At 31.6% G+C, this 22228-nt stretch overlaps 1 protein-coding gene across 2 annotated transcripts in view; it reads right to left on the bottom strand.

Annotated features, from left to right (window-relative positions):
* Positions 1-645: 645 nt before the first annotated feature.
* LOC148283295 (uncharacterized) overlaps positions 646-22228 on the bottom strand; it is a 39188-nt gene continuing 17605 nt past the window's right edge. For both annotated transcript variants that reach the window (XM_088223738.1, XM_088223739.1), the window contains 2 exons: positions 6633-6833; positions 646-4027 (listed from right to left, as the gene is read on the bottom strand). In XM_088223738.1, coding sequence (XP_088079864.1) covers positions 3941-4027; positions 6633-6833 — 288 coding nt within the window. In that variant the 3' untranslated portion in view covers positions 646-3940. The remainder of the gene's footprint in view (positions 4028-6632; positions 6834-22228) is intronic.

Here is a 22228-nt window from a genome sequence, read left to right as displayed (position 1 = left end):
ATAAGAATATAAGTTTTGTTTGAATGTATATAATAAAAACTTGTGTTAATTTTATAATTTTATGAAGTTTTATAATGAAATGTATTTGAATAATATGTATTTAAATTTAATTAAAACTATAACAGGGACCGCTGGTTGGTAGTTCCATCGACAGCTATGTCCTCTAGGCCCGAGGTAATTAGGTTATTCTCTGAAAGCAAAATTACCGGCAGTTAATTCTTATCGATTAGTTTCATTGTTTGTATTTTAATGGATGCAATAATGGGGAATGAACGTGTGTTACCTGATCGTTTAGTATTATTTTATCGGGGCAATTCTTTAAGCTTTAATAATGATTTACAACCCCTGCTTGCACTTGTATATAACATAGAAATTTGTTTAGTCTCCCGCCAGTCTGACGATGTCGGTCACGACAAAACCCGGTCACTGGTAAAAAATTATAAATAAAGTGGAATAAAACTATATACGTATTTTTATTATTATAATTAAAATGCAGTTCCACCAAGAAATGTCAGTAGAAAAACTCAATATTTAGATTAATGTTGGTTTTGGTAATATTTTTTTGCAAATCATTTGACAAACGTGTTCTTTAGATTCAAATAGATAAGAACCTTGTTTGAAGGGGCCTAGGAAAATTAATAAAAGTTTTTGAATAATAATAAACTTTATTTTGAACATCGTAGCACCTCAACTTGTCATTTCTAAAACACAACATCCTTGCCACTTGGTACAATCTCAAGATAATCTATTTACAAACATCACTGGATACATTAAAACAAGATCAATCTTCAATATTAATTATGTTAATCGGAACAATATTACACATAATTTATTGAAAACTTATGATTAAAAAGTTTCAAGGTAGGCTAGACAAGAACAGGAGATATAAACACAATTGATAGGGAATCACTGTAAATAAATAATACAGTGATGTAATAAAATATATAATTGAGCCTAATTGAAATAAAAAATGCATTATGCAGAATTAATTTACAAAACAAACAGTTTTATTTACATCAAAATGAATTAAAAATAAGAAAAAAATTCTATTTTATTCATATTTCTGAATTCAACAGTAATAGGCACCTACATTTTGAGGTGTTTTTTTTATTGAATAAAAGATTTACACATTAAAAGTAATGTAGACGTAAAAATGACTTAAAAGATGATCCATCAACATTTTACCACATTTACATAAATATTAAGAATGGTTTATAGAAAGACAAAATCGATCGCCCAATAATACAGTGAAAATAAAATAAACAATTAATAACATTTACAATTTACCTAACATTCATAATTTATTAAATTGAAAAACGACTGTAGACAGACAAAAATGAATCAAAATGTTTAAGATGTTCTTAGCAAGTAATATTTTTAAAGACCAAATTTGGCAACACGAGTTACAGAGATTTATGTAACGTATATTAAGTTGTAAAATGATAAGGCAATAACAGTAGTAAAACCTGTTTAAATGATAGGAAAATACAGTCAGAAGGCACACAAATTCACTCACTCTTCAATATAATAAATATGTATATATTTATTTCACTATGCATAATAAATTAAAATTAACGGGAAGAGAAACATTGTAAGATCAAACAGCTCGAAAGAATAGCTTACTTGATATGCATATTATATTTTATAAACTTTAAAAGATTGACAAAACTTAACTCTAACAACTTTTAAAACTCGGATTTTCTATTTGAAAAGTCTTTTAAAACTTTACGCGATAATTTACTGTTGACTGAAAAAGTGTTACTCTCATTTCTAGTTGGTTACACAGAATAGTCACGAAAAGTCAAGGGTAATATTCGAGTTTTGGGAAAACGTACTTCTAACTTGATTGTAAATAAATACCTCTTCTTAGCATGAATCGACAAAAACTCCTTCGCCGACTCTCATTCGCGTATAGAAAAGTTTTATTCTTTTAAAAATGCCAACACTTACTTCCTCTCAATTCTCTCTCTCCACACATCGAATAAAAATATTATACAGATGTTGGTATATTTGATTACATATTATTTATTCAAAAGAACGCTACATTTTTTAGTACATTAATGAGATAATTTTATTATAAAAGCTTTAAAGTTTTGAAAAAGTCATTTATTTAAAAGTTACATTGGTGTAAAAATATTTTCTATGTCAAATATTTTAACATACAAACTAATAAGTTACATGAAACTGTGTGATGTTTTAGAAACGGCTATGTTATTTTGAAGTGTAGCAGTTTTTTTGTCATTAAAATAGGGTTTTTTTATTGCCTCCCCGCTGCCCTTCAACTAAACCGTCGATATGGATTGATTCGTTAAATTAATGATTTTTGTTGATTTCCGAAATACCACACAACTTCACGCAACACCGATTGAAGGTAATCCTTCTTAACGGCTCTCATCTGACAAAGGGAAACTTCGATATGATATAAGTATTAAAATCTACAATCACCAAAATATTTCGATTTTTGTGCACCGATCATAATTTGGTAATGACTATAGAAAATTTAGTTTATCTAGCTACTTTATTTTAATTGAATTACCTTCTTCTTGTGTGTAAAATACGAAATTTGATTTATGTGGAAACCCGAAATATGCGTCACGTAAATATAATATTCAGTAGAATAAAAATTATAAGACAATCAGACACGTACCCGCGTTTTTCAAACTAAATCCAATGTATTAAACTATTCGCGTTTGCATGGTGTAAAAATTGACAGATGAACATTACAATTATTGTAAATTCAAAATCGTTCGGATCAATTATTCGCTTTGGCGTGATTATTAAAACAGAATAAGTAAACATCCCTTAACCTACTAAATATAATAATAATTCCTCACAATTTTTTTAACATCATATAACAATCATATGAAAACGTCACATCAGAATTTCAATTGAAATATAATTTGGTGCATAAATAATCATGATTACACACTGTTAAATGTATCTCGAGAGAGCGAATTATCTGAAGATAATATTAAAAATGTTATTCGAGAATACACAAGAAAGCGCCCTTTGATAGATGATAAACGGTCAAAACTACAGCGAATCTTCAAAAACCTCTACATAATAAAAGTGCGTGTAATATATTTTAATATTATGCAAAATCGAAATTTTATAGAAGAATTTAATGCACGAATTTTATAGCATATTCTATGTATTATAAATCGTTCGGTTACGAACCGAGCACTCTCCTAAAAATACTACAAATCCGATTGAAACATCTTAGCGATAGAAAATTTAAGGCCATTTTTGCTCAATTTCTTTTATAAAAGCTGTTCTAAAGTCACTATCATCATCAAATGCAGACGAGAGTATTATGTTTTGCAATTGATGGTATTAGGTACATACTTTATATACTTTTACTATTCAGTATTTTTTTAATCGATAGAAAATAAATCGTGCAATACAGACACGACTTTTACTTGATAAATAAATATTTTAATTACTATCGTTCACTGATTGGCCAAAAAAGGTCGCATTAATTTAAATATTATGATTAAAAGTAAAGAAGTCAATAGTTTCTTGAAATAAATACCTCAATTTAGGTGGTCTACGATAATATATAATTAAATTAGGCCCCGATCACACGATACCAGTCGACAAATTAATCGCATACTTTACAAGGTTCACACATTACGTATGTGTAAAATATACCATGTACGACCTACCCTGCAGTTTATAATGAAAAAGTTACAGAAAACCATAGAGAAACTTAACGCAGTCACAATCTGAAATGAAATTCGACATTTGGTTATCACGTAAATGCATGTGGTAACATTGCACTTGCAGATGGTGACTCTGTAGGATTTTCTCTGTGATTTTATGAAAAACTGATATTAAACGTGCATAGATAAGGGTAAAATGTGGTCAAAGTGATTTGATTGTTTCCGGGGGCCTTTGTCAATGTAGGGGGTTGGAGGGCGCGTCGCGCGGGGAGCGGGCGCTACGTCAGTAACTTGAAGAACATGATGGCCAGGGAGATGTTGATGAAAAGTACCAGCATTACCAGCTGCTGACGTGAGAACCATTCCTGAAAAGAAAATAAGGTAAATATTTAACATTTTTTAAAACACTGGCTCACCCTAAAATACTAACGATTTCGTCATGATAATAGGGACATGTCACGTTTTTATTTTTTATTTTTACCACTTTAAATTAATAACCGATCATTGCATATGGTGCCGAATGCTGGGTAATGACCAAATATGGTAATAGTATTTGAAAGAAAAATATTAAGGATGACATTTGGTGCTGTCAACCAAAACGGAGTGAGGAGGAGACGGGTAAATCATGAATTAGAGGCACTGTATGGCGAACCCAACATTGCACAATTCATCAAAATAAGAAGATTACAATAGTTGGGCAATGTGCACGGAATGAATGACAACCACACCCCAAAAAAGATTCTTTATACCACTCCGGAAGGAAGACGAAGCAGAGACAGGCCAAAATTAAAATGATCGGATAATGTGGAAAGTGACATTAGAGCGATTGGCTTGACAAATTGGAGAAGAGCTGCAGGGTGTAGGGACAAATGGAGACAAATTCTGGAGGAGGCCAGGGCCCACAACGGGCTGTAGCGCCACTAATAACGATGAAATTAATAAGGGTCTATGAAATACTGTAGTGAAAAAAAATTGTACTTATTAGTAACATCAAAAATATTTTTAATTTGTAATTTTGAATTCCCGCGAAAACGGTAAATTGCATTGGCCACGCCTCTAATACGTCACGATTTGGTTAAATTTTGAACTTTGTTTATGACCGTTTAAATTTAAATATAATATGGAAAAATGGTAATCAAGAACCGGGACCTTTGGTCCGTGAGTCTACAATACTACCACGGGACCACAGCCTGGTTTAAACATAAATTACAAATTACGTCTAATATCAATAGCTCTACTAAATTTTCTCCACTTTTTTAAAAGTAAAATTACGACTTCTGTATTACACAAATTGAACCGGGTTGTGGTCCCGTGGCTAGTGTCGGGGACTAACGGATTAGAGGTGCAAGGTTTGCACCCCGCTCAACCACAACTTAGTTCCCATTTTCTAATAGTGAGTTGTTTACAGCTCGTAGAAAATGGCCCCCTAAAATTGAGAAATATTTCTTTTTTGCATATGAAAAAAAATCAAATCATGATTACAAACATAACAAACAATCAAAATAAAGTTTCTTAAGTTTGGCATGTTTTACATAATTCATTTATATCATTTTTCAATAACGGTTTTCTTTAATAATAATATTTTATTTAATGAGAAAATACAGGGCGAAAAAATGCTTTCTTACACGCGGTAAGTACGAAAATATTAAAATGAACTACTTCAAATAACGTCACACGTTCTTCTAAATCAACCAATGAGTGTTGTAATAGAATCGGTACTACTCACCGAAGAGAACTAGTGACGTCACAGGCGGGGTAATTCCGAAATTCTAAATCTTTAAAAAATCATAGCGTTGTTTTCCTTACATTCTTGTATTTTTTAACCGTTTAATGCCCGATGTAGCATATTAACCACATAAACTAAAATACGCAATCAAAACTGAAAAAAAATAACTTTTTTTTTCATTATTTTTCTCAGTATTTGCATAAAAAAAACATACATGAAAACATGTTTTAAGTTAGAATTAGAAAAATTGGGCATTGAAGGGATAAGATATACGTCCTCCGGTTCCGGGTTCGATTCCCGGTGAGAACTCAAAATTAAAAGGAGATTTTTCTCAAGCCTGGGTGTTCCGTGATGTAATTCACCACTGTTATTGGGCCTCCTGGCCTGTTGTGGTGCAAAAACAAATAAAATAAAATAAAATAAAATAAAATGAATAAATAAAATAAGATACATTATTAACAAAAGAAACAATAATAAAAAAACCACTCAACCGCCTCATTCTAGTTGTACTGCTTTCAAACATGTTGTAGCATAACACATACCTAATAAAAATATAACAAAAATTACTGCATGTAAATATTATACAAAAAACAATTATATTTTTAGGTACATCTTATAATAATATAAATACTACTGCAATGCGTGTTTTGTAAGAGATTTGATGTATGTATATAATATGTATATGTATGTAAGTATACAGTTGTAACAAAATAAAACCTTCTCAGTCATACGAATATTTAGATGCGATTCAAATCTATTTTGAGACCATTCTCAAGGTTTGAGTTACAAACGTTCCTGATTTTATGCGATTTACTTATACACTCAGATACACCGGCTGCGACTGTCCATTTTGTATTAAAAAATTATGAACGTAGAAGTTCAATTTATCAGCAAAAACGGCTGGTATTCTGAGAGCTCTCTAGGGGTTGGTATTTTTGTATTAATTACGTAGTAGCGATACTTTCTCTACCCCCGAGAGAGCGTGACAAATTGCATTCTAAGGACGCAGGAATAAGAGGCACGCAAAATTGGAAAAAGCTGTTACGCAAAAAGCAATCGGAAACTGAATGATATCATCCATTTTCAAAAACCACACCATAAATTTGATGGACAAATAAAACCACGAACGAAAAAGAATGTTGAAAATGCAAGAAAAAAAACATTTACCAGTTGATTAAATTAAAGGAAAACTGGAATAAAACGGTGTTAGATGGTGCAGGACTGTACCATTAGAGGCTACCGACCTTTACTTGTGGGGAGACGAGGTAGAGCAGCGGGTTCGCCCTCAGCCTCTCCGACTCATCAGCCATTCTCCGCAGTTCCTCTCTGCGAGCTGACCCCAGCATGGACACCTCTTCGCGACTCATGGCATCCGGAGCCTTGGGCAGCGCCTGCACGTCAGGCAGTGACTTCTTCCGCTGGAGCGGCTGCGGGGCGGGGGGCGCCTGGGAACAAAACAATGAAAGATTACAAACACAAACAAAATAAGACAATTCTTACAAACAACCCCAGTACCATTAGACTAGTGATGGGTAACCTTTTAGCTCAGAATTCCAAAATTCTGAAAAAACTTGGCTTGATTCTGGTGTCGTGTTCCATCCAGGAAACTGTTTTGCAGTGCAAGTTAATAAAAGAGAAACGACGTAAGCATAGTAAACGATAAAATCGCGTCGTTTGTCTTTGGGCGAAGATCGTTCATAACGATGAGTGTCACCTAAAATGCCACCTCTGACACGCGTGTCCGGGTTACCCATCACTGGGATGGTGGAGCACAAAATCAGCGTGGTAAAAAAGAAAAATGATATCTCGAGATATAATACTTCAGCGATATCTCCACGGAGCATTTGGAACATTACATTAGGGTCAATTAAGGACAAAGAAATATGTGTATCAACTGATACCTATTTTTGAGAGTTGGAATGATTTAGATACAACATTGGCATAATTGGCCTTAAATACGTCACCTGTAAAGGAATATCCAAAAAACATTTTTTTAATTTCTTTCAAATATGTTTTTTTTTTACTTTAGGTGAATCTTATCTTTGATCTGCTTTAAACGCCAAAATTCTAGAGAATTTTATTATGATGGTGAGAAGGAAGTTAATATTTGATCAGTGATTCTTTCCTGTGATAAAATGACACACATCCATATAGAAAAGGGGAAAATATTAAATACAACAGACAATATCGTAGTTACAAAAACCTACTTGACAGAATTTTAAATTTAAATAAAATTTGAGATATCCAGCTAAAATAAACACCATTACAATAATGGAAAGATACAAAAAAATTGCAGAGAGGATGTGGTTACTCATACCCAGCTCCACCACCAAAGTATCTATGTAGGCTCAGGTTGGATAGAAAATAAAGAGGCTTAAATGTGCAGAAAAAATAATTTTAAAAAAATCATCGGATCAATTCTATTCTGTAACCTATATCAAAACACTGTCATAAAAAATGCGTTAGTTGCAAAAGGTTTGCTTTCGACCTAATAAAGTTTAGCCGAAATCAAGTGGAGGTCATCACTAAAGTCTTTACAGGGCATTGCAAATTGAAAAAATCCTTGCTAGAATGAACCTTTCCGAAACTTCTAGATATATGTTCTACAGTGCAGATGAGGAAACACCTATACACATTCATGTGAAAGCGATGCTTTATATTACAAAAGAAGCCGCATCCTCGGGGGACCACCGGTTAAACCTGAGGATGTTAAAGAGTTCGCCCTCTACCTAAAAGCATGATACTTTACGGATCTGGGCTTGGAGGGGGAGATTTAGCTAAATTAGAACTCTCGCCCCCTGCACAGTAGCCAAGCTCTTTAAAGACCCGGGGTTGGTGGGCGAGAATTAATTCACGGGGCTCGTCGCAATAGATCTGATCTTCACAGATCGCAGTGACATCAGGAACTTATATAGCACTGACCTCCACTTTAAATAATAAAAATAAGAATAGTTTGAAAATACTGTAAAATAGGGAAACAATCGAAGAATTTGATAAAATAACATTAAATTTATATATCGCACCATTAAGACGAAAACGATTTAACTCAAAAAAGCTTAAAATGAGTTAAGATCATAAAACGACTTAACTAAACATTATCCATCTTTCTGCATTTAAAAAAACGCAACATTCAGGTGGGAATAAGACAAAACCGTTACATTGGTCTATTTATTACTCAGAGAATTTAAATTCCGTGTCAGTACGGAAGCGACACAATTAGTGTTGTGTTTACATTGCCGTATGAAGGACGCAACACAGACAAACATATAGTGACCGAAAGCCGGTTGAGTCAATTTTATTCCGCTACAAATGGCAACATTACTTTATTTAAAAATGTATTAAAACGACCAATTTAGCTTTGTGATTGTTTCGTTCCGACTTACCGATAATCTTAGTGACTTATTTACGTTTATGTCATTTCGTGAATAAATAAAAACATGTGTTTGGTGACCTGATCTAACCTTATAAAATTATTTCACTATCTTATTTCTCAAAGTACTTTTGTTTTTTTTTTTCAGTCTAATAATGACTCATTAAATAAATTTCTTGTTTAAACTTATGATATATTTTTTTAAAACGCTTATTTTTTCAAAGATACATAGGTAAAAGCCTTTGGTATGATTTACAACTCTAAATTTGGTGCTAACTTTGAAGAATACGAAACAATCGACGAAAGAATACGAAGGTGTCCCAATTTACATTCTTCTTTTGCAATTTCCCAAAAGTTTATTTTTTGAGTTGAGTCGTTTTCGTCCTAAAGGTGCGATATGTGCATGAACTTATAAGCGCACACGCTTAGAAAAGTATTATCTCTATATAAATAAAGGCAGACAATTATTTGGAGTGAGTAGATACAGACAACAAGATAAGACGAGTCACTTCGTCTAGCTGTTTGGCACAATCACCTCAATTCTTAAATAAATATTATTAATTACATATTTGTGCATTATATGCAAGTAAAAGTAATTATACAAATGCTGCAAATATTGTACAATGATATACATACACCAAATTATATTATCAAAAAACCAAAGAGTTAGTTAAGGAGTCAGGCAACGAATCACATTTGGGAATTTAATAAAAAATTAAAACAAAAGTATAAGGTGACATTGTTAATGTTAGAATTCATTTTAGCGTGCTTTAGATATACTATATATAATATAAACAAATATGCAGGCTATATACATTTATCATCATCATCTACGCGCCTAATGGTGCATAGGGCACTGCATTGGTACACCAATCGCAGCGTGTCTTAAACATTTTTTATTATGTTGATCATGCGATACAAAAATATTTACGAAAAAGTAGTTTCATTTTTTAAATATATTTTCAGGCGTTGCTCAGTAGGTAAAACAATTCAACTAGGTGAATCTCACTCACATCAATAAAGGTTTCAGCTCTTTTACTTTACTAAAGTTAACGGGTGGAAGAGAAAAATTGTTAAACTGCCCAAATTTCTATATTTAAAGTTAGAATCAAAAAACATATAAAATGTCTGAGTAATAATAATTTTTCAGAATTCGCAAATCATCTTATATCCGAAAACCATGAATTTAATCAAGAAACGTGTGTAGAAATTTTGCATGTCAATAAAAATGGTTTTCGTTTAGATAATTTAGAACGATTGGAAATTAGTAAAGCCATTAATCAAAAACTTCAAATAATAAATAATCAATTAAATTTAACATCGAGTCCTCTTTTAAAACTATTCCCGTTATGATTTATTTTATCTCATTTCTCTCTCTTTCTTTTAATTTTCTGTCTCTTTCATACAATATTTTATTATATAAATAGCAACGCGTGTAATTATAAGTTAGTTAAATTCCTGACGATGAGGTAGTAACCTCGAAACCGGTCGAAGTGTAATTTTAAAAAATTAAGTGTTTTATACAAATTTATAAACAAATAAGTATAAACGTATTTGTTTATAAATTACCTTAAATCAAAACTATTACTCAATGGGAAAAAGGAAAAAAGAGGAAAGAGGAAAAAGGAAAGGAGGAGAGATTAAGGAAGAGAAAGGATATGTTTCTTCAGACGTGATTTAAACAGAGATAATGTAGTAACATCTTTGATGGTGGATGGGAGATGATTCCACAGTCGAGCCGCATGGACACTATATAAGTTAGAGAAGAAAGAGAAATTGTTGATGGGTATTTAGAGAGTGCCTTGAGAATTAGAACGAAGAGGTAAACCATGAACTGATAAGCATTGAATTTTTTTACGCAGGTATATAAGAGCGTTAGGACTATGAAGTATATTGAAAACGACGAGATTGGCTGACGAGGGTGTTGTAATACAGCATCTCTGCTAGAAATAATGATGGATAACAAGAATGGATAATTATTATTTTCGTTATAGGGTGGCAGCCTTTGCTGATGCGCCTATATCTCGTAAACGGCTTTTTGTCATATGTAGTATGCATAATATATGCGAATTTAAGCGAAATTATATTTTTTGCGATATTTCTGTTTTTTTATTTGCGAGAATTCCGTACCTTTAATTATAATACACATATGTGTAAAACAAACTTGTTTAAAACATTGTGTCCAACTGGAGTCTCTAAACTTAACAGGTAACTAAAATTATAACATGTTTTAATTGATGAACGCTGTTTTGCAGTTCCGAAAGTATCTTGGGAGGATTATTTTTGACTGGCTGGGGTTAGGTACTCTCAGATAAAAGTTCTGAAAAACTATTTGAGAAAAGTCTATCTCAGTAGCAATTTGAGGTCGACGCACATACGTTGATTTAAATGATTTAGGCGGTCAAAATTATTTTACGGTACATTTTGACTTTAAATTATATTTTTTTGTGTAAAGTATTACCGTTTGTAAAATTAGAATATTTTACTCGCAAAAAAGTGAAAAAAAAACACGTGAACTTAAAAACACAAAATTTATTTTTAATGACAAATTTCACGAACAAAAAATATTTTAGGAACAAACTAATAATTCAAATGCAAATACATATTTTGGATTTGATTATTCATTAATAGATAATTCTTGATCCGTGTCTGAAATATTGAATTCGATATTTGGGTCAGCTGGTAGTAACATATTGATTGTTTCAGGGCAAAATGATCTTGGTTTTTTTTTTGTTTGTTTCATGCTATTTAATAATAATGAGTTTAGACTCAACAGAAGTCTACTGTATATATCAAAGTTACATTCCTCCCTCGAGAACATAGTTTTCACGGTATAACCGAAAGTGCTTATTTCGGGCTTTTTCTGCCTCTTCCGACAACTGTCCTATGGGTAATAAGGCATTTTCAATTATTCCTTCTAACCATGCTTCATTGGTTTTGAGATATAATGCTTCTTTTCAATTGGATTAAGACCATTTTTCTTTTATTGGTGTTTTAAAGTACGCAAACCTTTGTTTTAAAGTTCGTAAATTATTTGGTTTATCACTGTTACTTGACAAAAGGTGATTTCCCATCCATATATATATATATTTTTTATCCAAATTAAGCAAATATTGCTGTTGTATTTCATCGTAAAGATATTTATGGCTCACTGTTTTTGTACTCGAGGTACCTGGTGTACTTAAAATAATAAAAAAAATCGCAGTTTATTACATTTTAAACAAAAGTTGTTTTTTTTGTGTCATCCAAATCCGCAGCTATTTGCACTCAAATCTTATGTTTTTATTTAGCCCGATATATGAAGTATACATCACAATAACAAACATTACGCGACAAGAGGCAATAATATATCAAAATGTCTTATAAACATAAAATAAAAAAATCATTACAGAACAAAAATTTTATGAAGTTCTACAAATAGTATACGACCGGCTAATTCTTAAAAATCAACGTTTGTGCAACAGTTGCTTCAATTGTTGGCATGTTGAACCCTTAATATTGATGTTAATAATGGTTCTAGAGTCTAGACTGTAATATTTCACTGTTCGTGGATCGGTACCTAAAGTGAAAGGCTGCTAACCTTCCATGTAGCAAAAATGATCGATATACGGATAGGAAAATAATGATGATGGAATATGTGTCAAATCGCTTGATAAACACTTAAGGACTAAACTAAACCCATGTATGTACAAGATACATAAAGTACAAAGTATAATGCACAACAAAAATACGTCAAAATCAACATATCACGTGTTTTCTTTACGTAACAGGTATATCCAATTACTCATTGAAGATATTAAGTATGGTTCAGAAAACTGATAAAAAACTGATTACATAAATATCTGTTCAATTGGTAGTGAAATGGCAAAAGTGCTTATCCGTAGAGACCGACTGAAAGAACCGAATCTCAGCTTCAATTCTAGTTTCTGCTGAAATTGGTAATGAAACTTACTTAAATAAGTAAAAGGTCACCTCAAAACGCCCAAAAATATTTTTATTGTTAAACCAAACGACTTCATTAACAAAAGTATTAAATAAAATACGCCAATGCAAAGGCATAAATTGAATGACAAAATGTGTCTATTTTTAATGCTTTTTGGTTCGTTATTGTGTTGTACATATGTCTAAGAAATTACAAAAATATAAATATGAAAGACTTAGATCTCAACTAATGTTAATAAATCACATAATAACTCTAGTTTTTTTTGTGTTTGACAATGGCAAAACAATCACTAATTATTTGAATGGACAACAGTCCAACATGTCGAATAGGACTATTGTTTTTATATTTGAATATAAATACGTAAACCCGTGTACGTCAAACGTAATCCGACACATCTCGATCTCAGGTTTCTGCCGAGTCAAAGTTTCGGCCGATTTTTGGCCGAAACTGAAACTGAAACCGATACTGTTATTTTCAATACCGAAATATATCTGAGTTGTTTAATGCGTAAATTATTATTTTATTTAATCATAACATTGTACATATATAAATTGTATGTTTACAATAAACACACCTAATAGTGGAACAACTCGTTAGAAATCTTTTATGCAAATGCAACATTTTTAAACGAGTCCTGATTTTTACTTAAATTGCTCAAAAAAAATTTGAATATCAATCGGAAAAAAACACAATTTAGGATAGTGGATAATCCCCCACGCGATTTCATTATCATCATCATATCCTCATCATCCGCATACGATGATGTAGAGCGTACTGTATTGGTCCAAATGTGTAACTTGACCATCTGTTATATGAAGGGGTGGTATCAACCTTAAGTTTTAGGTGCCAGTCCAGCAGTGTAAAACTACCTTCCAGGCTTTCCAAGATGAAACTGGCTGGAACTCAAAACAACCTTTATAATAAAGGTTTAATATTAAAAAGTCTCGGAGAACCTGGACGCGTCTCTACTTTTCGACCGAAACGTTTTGTGTAAATGAATGATAAATAATATCCATATTATGAGAATTATTAATAAATTTAAGTTAGGTATATTTATTTCGATTATTTTATATTAGTTTAGTAAGTATAAGTTATGTAAGTATCGTAAATTTACAAACAAAATAAATAAATACAAATAATAATAAAAAAAACATATGCTGCATATCGACCTTGCCAGGAATATAACACGAGTCCTAAAGCATGGTAGGCGAACGCGACAACTACTATACTACGCGGCAGACTTATCTTAACTAGATTTCCTTTTTTGGGATATCCTCAGTGTAGTTATCGAGTGGAAACACTCGTCCAGAATTCTGGTTCTATTTCACACGTAGAACTGTATTTTTCGTCCACCCGGTCGTGAATGATTTTAATCCATTTTATTTATAACTCAAAAATTGAAACATTTTTTCATCCGGAATTAATTTTTCTTATGTGGGAAAACGACATATTTATATTTTGAATTTCCATTTATCACCTCTGTAGTGGAATCTATTTCGTGTGGTTATAAAAATTGTACAGAATTATTATTTTCTTAATGTTTTGGTGCATATTAATAAATATATCGTAGAGATCTTACCCGTTCTTTTGATGTCCATTCGCTCTACATGTACAAACCAATGTAGCGCTCCTTCCTTGAATTTGTCGATAATACTTGTCTCAGCCTTACATAGGTCACGGATTTTGACGTTTGTGCACCTATCATGCATAGTTTTACTGCACGTTTGCCTGAGATATCGCATTTTGAGAGCATTCGACATATTTCATCATTATTTTTCCAAATCTATACTTCACTTCCACACATTAGGGTGGGCACCAAAACTCTATTGTAAACTGGCATATTTACTACTCAAAATTGGTCGAATTCTGGAATCAAATGTCCCACCAGTCGCAATGAAATTCCGCTTTAAGTTTCTGACCAATTTCTTTTTTAGGTTTCAGACCCATATAAAACTGACTGAAGAGATATTTTACATTTTATGCGTAAATAAAATAGTAAACAACATGTCTTTGTAATATTAGTGTTATCAGATACGAGTTCAATAATAATGACATAGAAATTATGTTATTTATGCTTACATTTTTCCAGTTAATAGGAAACTCAATTACCTAACGTTGAAAACAATAACATCACCTGTTTTCCTTCTGAAAAACAGAATATTATCTTATTTCTCTCAAAAGAAAAAATATTTTTGTTATTCCGTTTTAACATTTATCGCACTGTCTGTATACAATGTTATTATTATTGTCGGGCGTTAGTGAAAAAGCGGTACCTGCTTGGAGTTTATTATTAAATTTTGATAAGAATTTTGATGTATAATTGCAGAGTGCAAAATACAAATTATTTTCGTAGGTACTATTTTAGTGAAATTTTGGTGCAAACTACGCCCAAAAGTGCAAACCAGATTTCAGCAGGTGGTAATTCTATGGTGCAAACCACGTGCAAAATTGAATTCAGTTGGTTTTTTTTCATTTCATTTCATTTCATTTTTTTGCATCACAACAGACCAGGAGGCCCAATTACAGTGGTGAATTATATTACAAAACAACCAGGCTTGAGAAAAATCACTTTTTTTTTTTTTTTGTGTTCTCACCTGGAATCGAACCCGGAACCTTCCGTGCGTGAGTCAAGCGTCTTGACCACTACACCACGGAGGCCGCCCGGTTATACGGGTAAGCCCCGCTTTGTGGTTCCGTAGTAGTGTTGTGGACTCTCGATGGTCACAATGATCTAAGATTAAAATCCCAGTCTACCACATTTCGATTAGCGTTTTTCACCACAAGGTATTACGTATAAACTACATAGCAATGAAATACATATTAATAATAAAAATAGCAAACCTGTTCGATAAATAATTCAATTAGATGAATCTTACCCGCATAAATAAAGATTTCAGCTCTTTAACTTCACAAACATCAACAGATGAAAGAATTGAGGGAATATAGATGTTTAGATATGGGCAAAATGGTGAATGTTACACAGTCTGTAAAGTGGCCATTTAAACCAGCCAATGATAGGTCATAAGCCCTGTAGATGCCTTGACTTCTATATTACCTTCTCTAAAATGTTCTTCATCTCTTTTGTAATAAGTTAGTATTACACAGATCTATATTACTTTAAAATTGTTAAAAAAGACGTGATATATCCCAATTGTGTATGTGCATTTGTTGTAATCTTAATATACTTAATTTACCTTTGCTTTAGAAATATAATATTGTTATACTGAGTATCCTAATAATAAAACAACTGTTAGGATTTAATTACTTCTCTCCGCCTTTACCTTACCACGGGGTCAAAAAATTCTGTCCCGATTTAGATATTCATAATAAATTATTGAAAGCCTTAGGCGAGCTCTCTCACATCCTCAGGCTCAACATATAGTTCACCGAAGATCCAGCTTCTTTTGTGATATAAAACATCTCATTCACATGACATGTCTTTGGCCTCCTGTACTCCAGAACCAACATACATAAGTTTCAGAGAGATTTCATTTCTCTTCAAGGTGATACGATGACGAGAGAACCCTTTTAATACCCTGTCATTGCTCTAATTTTCTGGCCTCCTCTTTCACAGTAGTAGCTGCTCGATTGTGGAATAATCTACCCACAAATGTTAGAGACGCCCTTTCTTTATTTACATTTAAGTCAAGATTGAAATGTCACTATCTAAATATTTAAATTGTTCCTTTATCCTTTTTCTTTCCTTCCCATCCCCTCTCCTCTCTTCATAGTAAAGTGTTAACTTTTAATGTATTTTTATTTTGTTGATCTTTGTTTTTAATTTTTGTATAAATTGTAAGATTCAATAATCGATCAATGACTCGGGTTGTAGTCCTGTGGCTAGTATCTCGGACTCACGGACCAAAGGTCCGTGATTCGAATCCCACTCTACCCCAAATTGATTCCCATTTTCTAATTAAAAAGAGTTATTTATAACTCGTTGAAAATGGCCGTCAAAATTAAATATTTGGGTAAATTATAAGAACGCAAATATTTCTTTTTATTAATTTTTTTTTTAATACGTCGTTGTATTTGTAATTTTCTCAAACTGAACGGTTTGGGTAGGTAGGAAAAAACTGCTTTAAGGCAATATGCCCGCCCTTATATGTATATGTTTGTAAAGTGTTAAATAAATAAATGAATAAACTCCATGAACCGATTAGAGGCTTTTGAAATGTGGCTTCATCGGAGAATGCTGAGAATTCCGTGGACAGATAACGTTGAGGTGCTGAGACGAGCCAGTGCCGAAAAAGAACTACCGTCCTCAATAAAACAGAGAAAACTCTCATATCTGGGCCATATCGTGCGCGGAAGCAAATATGCGCTTCTACAGCTGATCATGATGGGGAAGATCGAGAAAATGCGTGGAGTTGGAAGGCGACAGATGTCCTGGCTGAGAAACAAACGCGACTGGGCGGGAGTGCGCGGGGTTGAGGCGCTGTTCCAGTTGGCGCAGGACCGGAATGCATCCTCCAGAGTGATCGCCAACGTCGGGGAGACCTGATATGGCACATAAAGAAGAAGAGATTTCATAAAAAAAAGAATAACCCGCTAATCCTCTATTTTAGAGGCTTGTCAGCTAGGAGCAAAGAGAGGATATGGAAAGAAAGCTATGAAAAATACACCACAACACCTTGGTCTGGACCAATTGAAAAAAAATCTTTCTTCAATGTCTTTCCCGCAACTGGTGGGAATGGAACCCGCAACGCCAGTTTTACAGTTAGTCGTCTAACCAACTGCCCCACGGCGCTTGCCTTAATACGGAAATTTTACATGTTAGTGGTTTGTAGTTTACACTCAATTAATAACTAATTAATGAAATCTATGTTGCACGTAACAACAAATAAGATAATAGAAATTTGAAATATATGTTTTTTTAAATCATCCAAAAATGCATTTTACATACAATGTATCATTATAATAAAATGCAAATTTGCAAAATATTATCTTAATATGCAAGAACAAGAAATTTGACCTAATTCGATGTGACGTCACGTCAGCGTCGGTACAACTTACAATCTGAGTAAACATGTGGTCATACACGAATAGCAAATAACAATAAATTGATAACATATATTTTATAAACCAATAGTTCGGTTAAATTGAATGCATTCATGATAATATGTCAATAGCTTAGAGTAATAATCTAATAGAGACGCCCATAGCAGTAAAAACATTTTATGATTATCAATCACGAAGTAAGCTACGAATTACAGTAATACAACAGGTTGTAGGTTATTGGGTTGAGAATTTCAAGCAAAATACCTGAAAACTATTTATAAATTTTTATACTTCTTCTTATGCCTACTTGTTTTTTGATTTAAGTTATTTAAAAAAAAAAAAAATCTTAAAGTAGGGAACACATATCATACATTTTGTTATGTGTGTTCTAATAATAACATTGCAAATATATTTAATTTATAAATTGTTTATCACATATGTCTTGACCATTATTTTAAATTTTGATATGTTTTTTTCTTCATAAATATTTTTTTCCATTTCGTAATACTTTTTAATTGCTTTAAATAAAATTGAATTTTGTGACTTTGCCTTTTTCCTAAATGGAAGTCTAATTTTGTTCTTTTCTCTAGTATTGTGATCGTGTTCATGCTGGTTCCGATCATTTTTTTTCCAAAATTCTGTTTTTTTATTAGAGTTTATAATTTTATGAACAAATATCATTGTATTGTAAAATATTCTTTGTTTATATGTTAATAATTTCATTTCATTTACCATCGACTTTACCCTCGTATATCTGTTTTTTTTTTCAAAATGATTCTAAAGGCTTTATTTTGTAATACAGTTAGTTTATCTATGTTTTCTTTGTTTGATAAAAATAAAATGCTACTACAGTAGTTAACGTGTGGTTCAATAATTGCTTTGTAAATAGTTTTGCAAGAGTCCTTATCAATAAATCTTCTGATCCTTCCCAAAATTGATATTTTTTTTGCAATCTTATTTATTACCATCTTAGCGTTTTGGTGAAATGTAAGTTTTGAATCCAACATTACACCTAAATATTTAATTATTTAGTTATTCTTATAAATTTTCATTAAATTTTAATAAATCCGCAGACAGAATTTAAAAACTCACCCTCATTAGTCCCCTAGTTTGACCCTGGATATTGCAATAAAAAAATACTGATTAATTATTTACGTAAAATATTCTTAGACTCAGTATTTTTATCTATCATTAAGTATATTTTTATCTATCATTAAGTGCATTTAAAAAAAAAATTGACCTTTTCTTTTCTTTTTGTCTTATTTTTACATACATATTTTAGATGTTAATTTTAAAAGGTACTTTTAATTTTTAATTTAACAACATTTTGATTTGTCAAAATTTTTGTAGACAATGACTGGATTCAACTCCCTGGGGAGCTGTTAATATTAACATTTTTTAAATATTTTTTTTGGGAGTTGCTTTATTATTTACCTTGTTAATAATATACAAGGTTTATATTTCAAAAAGTGGGTTTATCTGCAATTAAATATCTTAAAATGTATATAAACTATTGAGATCAGGAGGGATATATTAATGTGGGCTAATATCAACATATTACAACAGAGACTAAGAACATTTTAGAGAAGGTAATATAGAAGTCTAGGCATTTACAGGACTTATAACCTGTCATTGGCTGGCCATTCATTTAGATTAAATTAATCTCACCCGCATATATAAAAGCTTTAGCTCTTTAACTTCACAAACATCAACTGATGAAAGAATAGAAGGAATATAGATGTTCAAATATGGGCAGAATTGTGAATGTTACACAGTGTGTAAAGTGGCCACTTAAACCAGTCAATGACATGTCAAAAGGCCTGTAGACGCCTAGACTTCTATATTACCTTCTCTAAAATGTTCTTCATCTCTGTTGTAATATGTAATTTTTTTTGTATATACGAATTGAAATTTCAATTTAGGTACTTTGTTTTGGGTCCATTTATGATCACCCACTGTTTATATATGTATATGTATTTTTCTGATGATTAAAAAATATTCTAGTAAATGGTTATTCTTTATTATTAATTATATTATTTTTCTTTATTTTCCTACTTTAAAAAAAATCATTTTAAACCATTTTATTTGGTTTTGTTTAGTTTTTTCTTTTCTATCTTCTTAATAATATTGTTTATTTTTCAAAGCATAAAAAACAAAAGAATAAACATACGTTTATTATTTTATATGCGTACAATATTATGTCTGTATTCTTTAATTTGATTAAATTAAAACTAATGTCTGAGAAACCCGATGATTAATATAATTTAATAGTTTATCGGGACGAAATATGTTTTAATACTTTCCTTTCTTTTTTTAATGTATTAATATTGTCATATGGTGTATTTTATTGTATTATAACCATATCAAAAAAATAAGAATAAAAACGTTTTCAATCATTTATCCCACTCCGTTTCATTGAAATATTGCGTATCGTATCTCTTTCAACTTATTTTTGAAATGTACCTACACTTAAGATAATATTTATTTTTGTATAAATTATACTTACACTGTATAATATTTACCAGTCTGAAGATGCCCATTAGAAAGCCCTAATTGGTCGAATAAACAAGTGAAAGTTTACTAAGTATTTTTAATTGGTAATTTATATATAACTATAAGTAATTACATCATCTTGTTAATAAGTTTAATCAACCATGTTTTGAGTATGTCCAAATGTTTGCTAATAGGCTGGATTTCTTCCCTAGGGAGTTATTTAAATATAAATTGATTGCTACAGTAGTAATTTTTTTTTGAGAATTAATTTATTTTCAAAAGTTGCCTAATTGGTTCAGTCAGATTAATCTCACCCATATGATAAAGTTTTCAGCACTTTTACTTCACAAAAGACCACAGATGGAAATGTAGAGGAAATGTGGATGCTCAAACATTAAAATTTTTAAAAAAAACATTTCGCTATTCAAGTGACTTGCTCTTCAAAGAATTCAGAGTACTGAATATTATTCAACAGTATATATTGAGAACGGTAGTGGTTACACACATAAATAGAGACATTTACCCAAGCGTCAGCCACAACCATAGTACAAGATACTCTAATAGGGATCTGATACTAAGTGAAGGGGTCAACACTGTTCTGGCATCGAGACAACACTATTATGTAGGCAAAAAGGTCCATAACCTTTTGCCAGAATCGTGGAAAGACGGGAGTGTTGTCAAGTTACGGAAGGTGTTGAAATCACTCTTTCATGACATTGGTCGTAGGGAGTCAGAAAAGTTGATGCATGCCACGGATTGGAGATATTTACTGGATTTCGAAAAATAAAATATGAAAACAAAGAATATTTTTTTTTTAAATATATACAAATGGCAACCATGAAGTTTCGCATTATAAATAAATTGTATATGAATGTATGTGTATGCGCATGGGTGTATGTACGTGTGTGTGTATGTACATGTGTATAAATTTGTATGTGTGTGTGTAAATGTATCAAAGTGTGTACAAGAGTAACATTATATTTTATTAGTCTGTGCTCTTTATTAATTTGTTAACTATTATCATATATTAGAATGTAATTGCCTAGCTTGGAACGGGGTATGTACCCTAGTTCGCTGGGCAAAGTGAACGTAAAATTCTATTTTTGATAAAAGGTGTAAATAAGTCAACAAAATAAATATGCAGAATGTTAAATCTTACACAGTGTGTAAAGTGGCCACTAAAACCAGATAACGAAATGTCATAAGCCCTGTAATTGCCTAAACTTCCATATTTCCTTGTCAAAAATATTTTCTCCAAAATATGTTAATCTTCAATTCACCCTATTTTACCGTGCGGTGTGGATTTGGACGATACGTGTTAAACAAACCTATTTATCAAAATGGCGAAAATATTATGGCTCACGACGTGTTTATTATCATTAATTTAACCCTTTCTGACATGAATTCATTCCTATGGCGTATTTTTTTATTCCATATGTACCTACCCTACTAAAAGGAATAATGATTAGCGTTTTTTGCATCTGTTAATCTTCATAAATTGTTGAAGGTTTATTTTTAATTGACGCTATGTAAACTTATAATAAATTGACGAAATTCTTATAATATGTTTTTTTCTCTTACAACATATGTTTACTCAATCTAATTACTTTGGTTTTAGTGCAATGTATTTAAATTTTCAATCTTGCCTTAAATATATTTATAAATGCCGGCATAAATTCGCTTCAAAACAAACTAACCAGCCTGCTGTCAAATAAATAAATAAACTTTTCCGTATAATGTCAACTACCAACATATAAGCAGCTAAAAATAGAGACGCACGGGATGCAAGTAATAAAAAATAAATTCGTCGCTTTTTAATTCGGTAGGTGGTACGTATACTTTTTTCTTTATTTATACATGCTTATATTTGACAAATATTTTTTAACTTAAATGGATCAACTTTCTGTCTCCTTCAAAACTTATTATCTGACCCCAAATTCCTCATTATATAATGCGCTCAAAAATTTTTTTTTTACTGATAAGTTTATATGTAGTAGTAGTAGTAGTAGTGGTAGATATATTTTTCAAATTAT

This window comes from Micrasema longulum, unplaced genomic scaffold (genome assembly GCF_059751315.1).
Source record: "Micrasema longulum isolate JH-2025_06_02 unplaced genomic scaffold, ASM5975131v1 h1tg000250l, whole genome shotgun sequence".
Taxonomy (NCBI): Eukaryota; Metazoa; Arthropoda; class Insecta; order Trichoptera; family Brachycentridae; genus Micrasema; species Micrasema longulum.
Note: the sequence above shows the minus strand (reverse complement) of the source record. Positions and strands in the feature narration are given on the sequence as shown.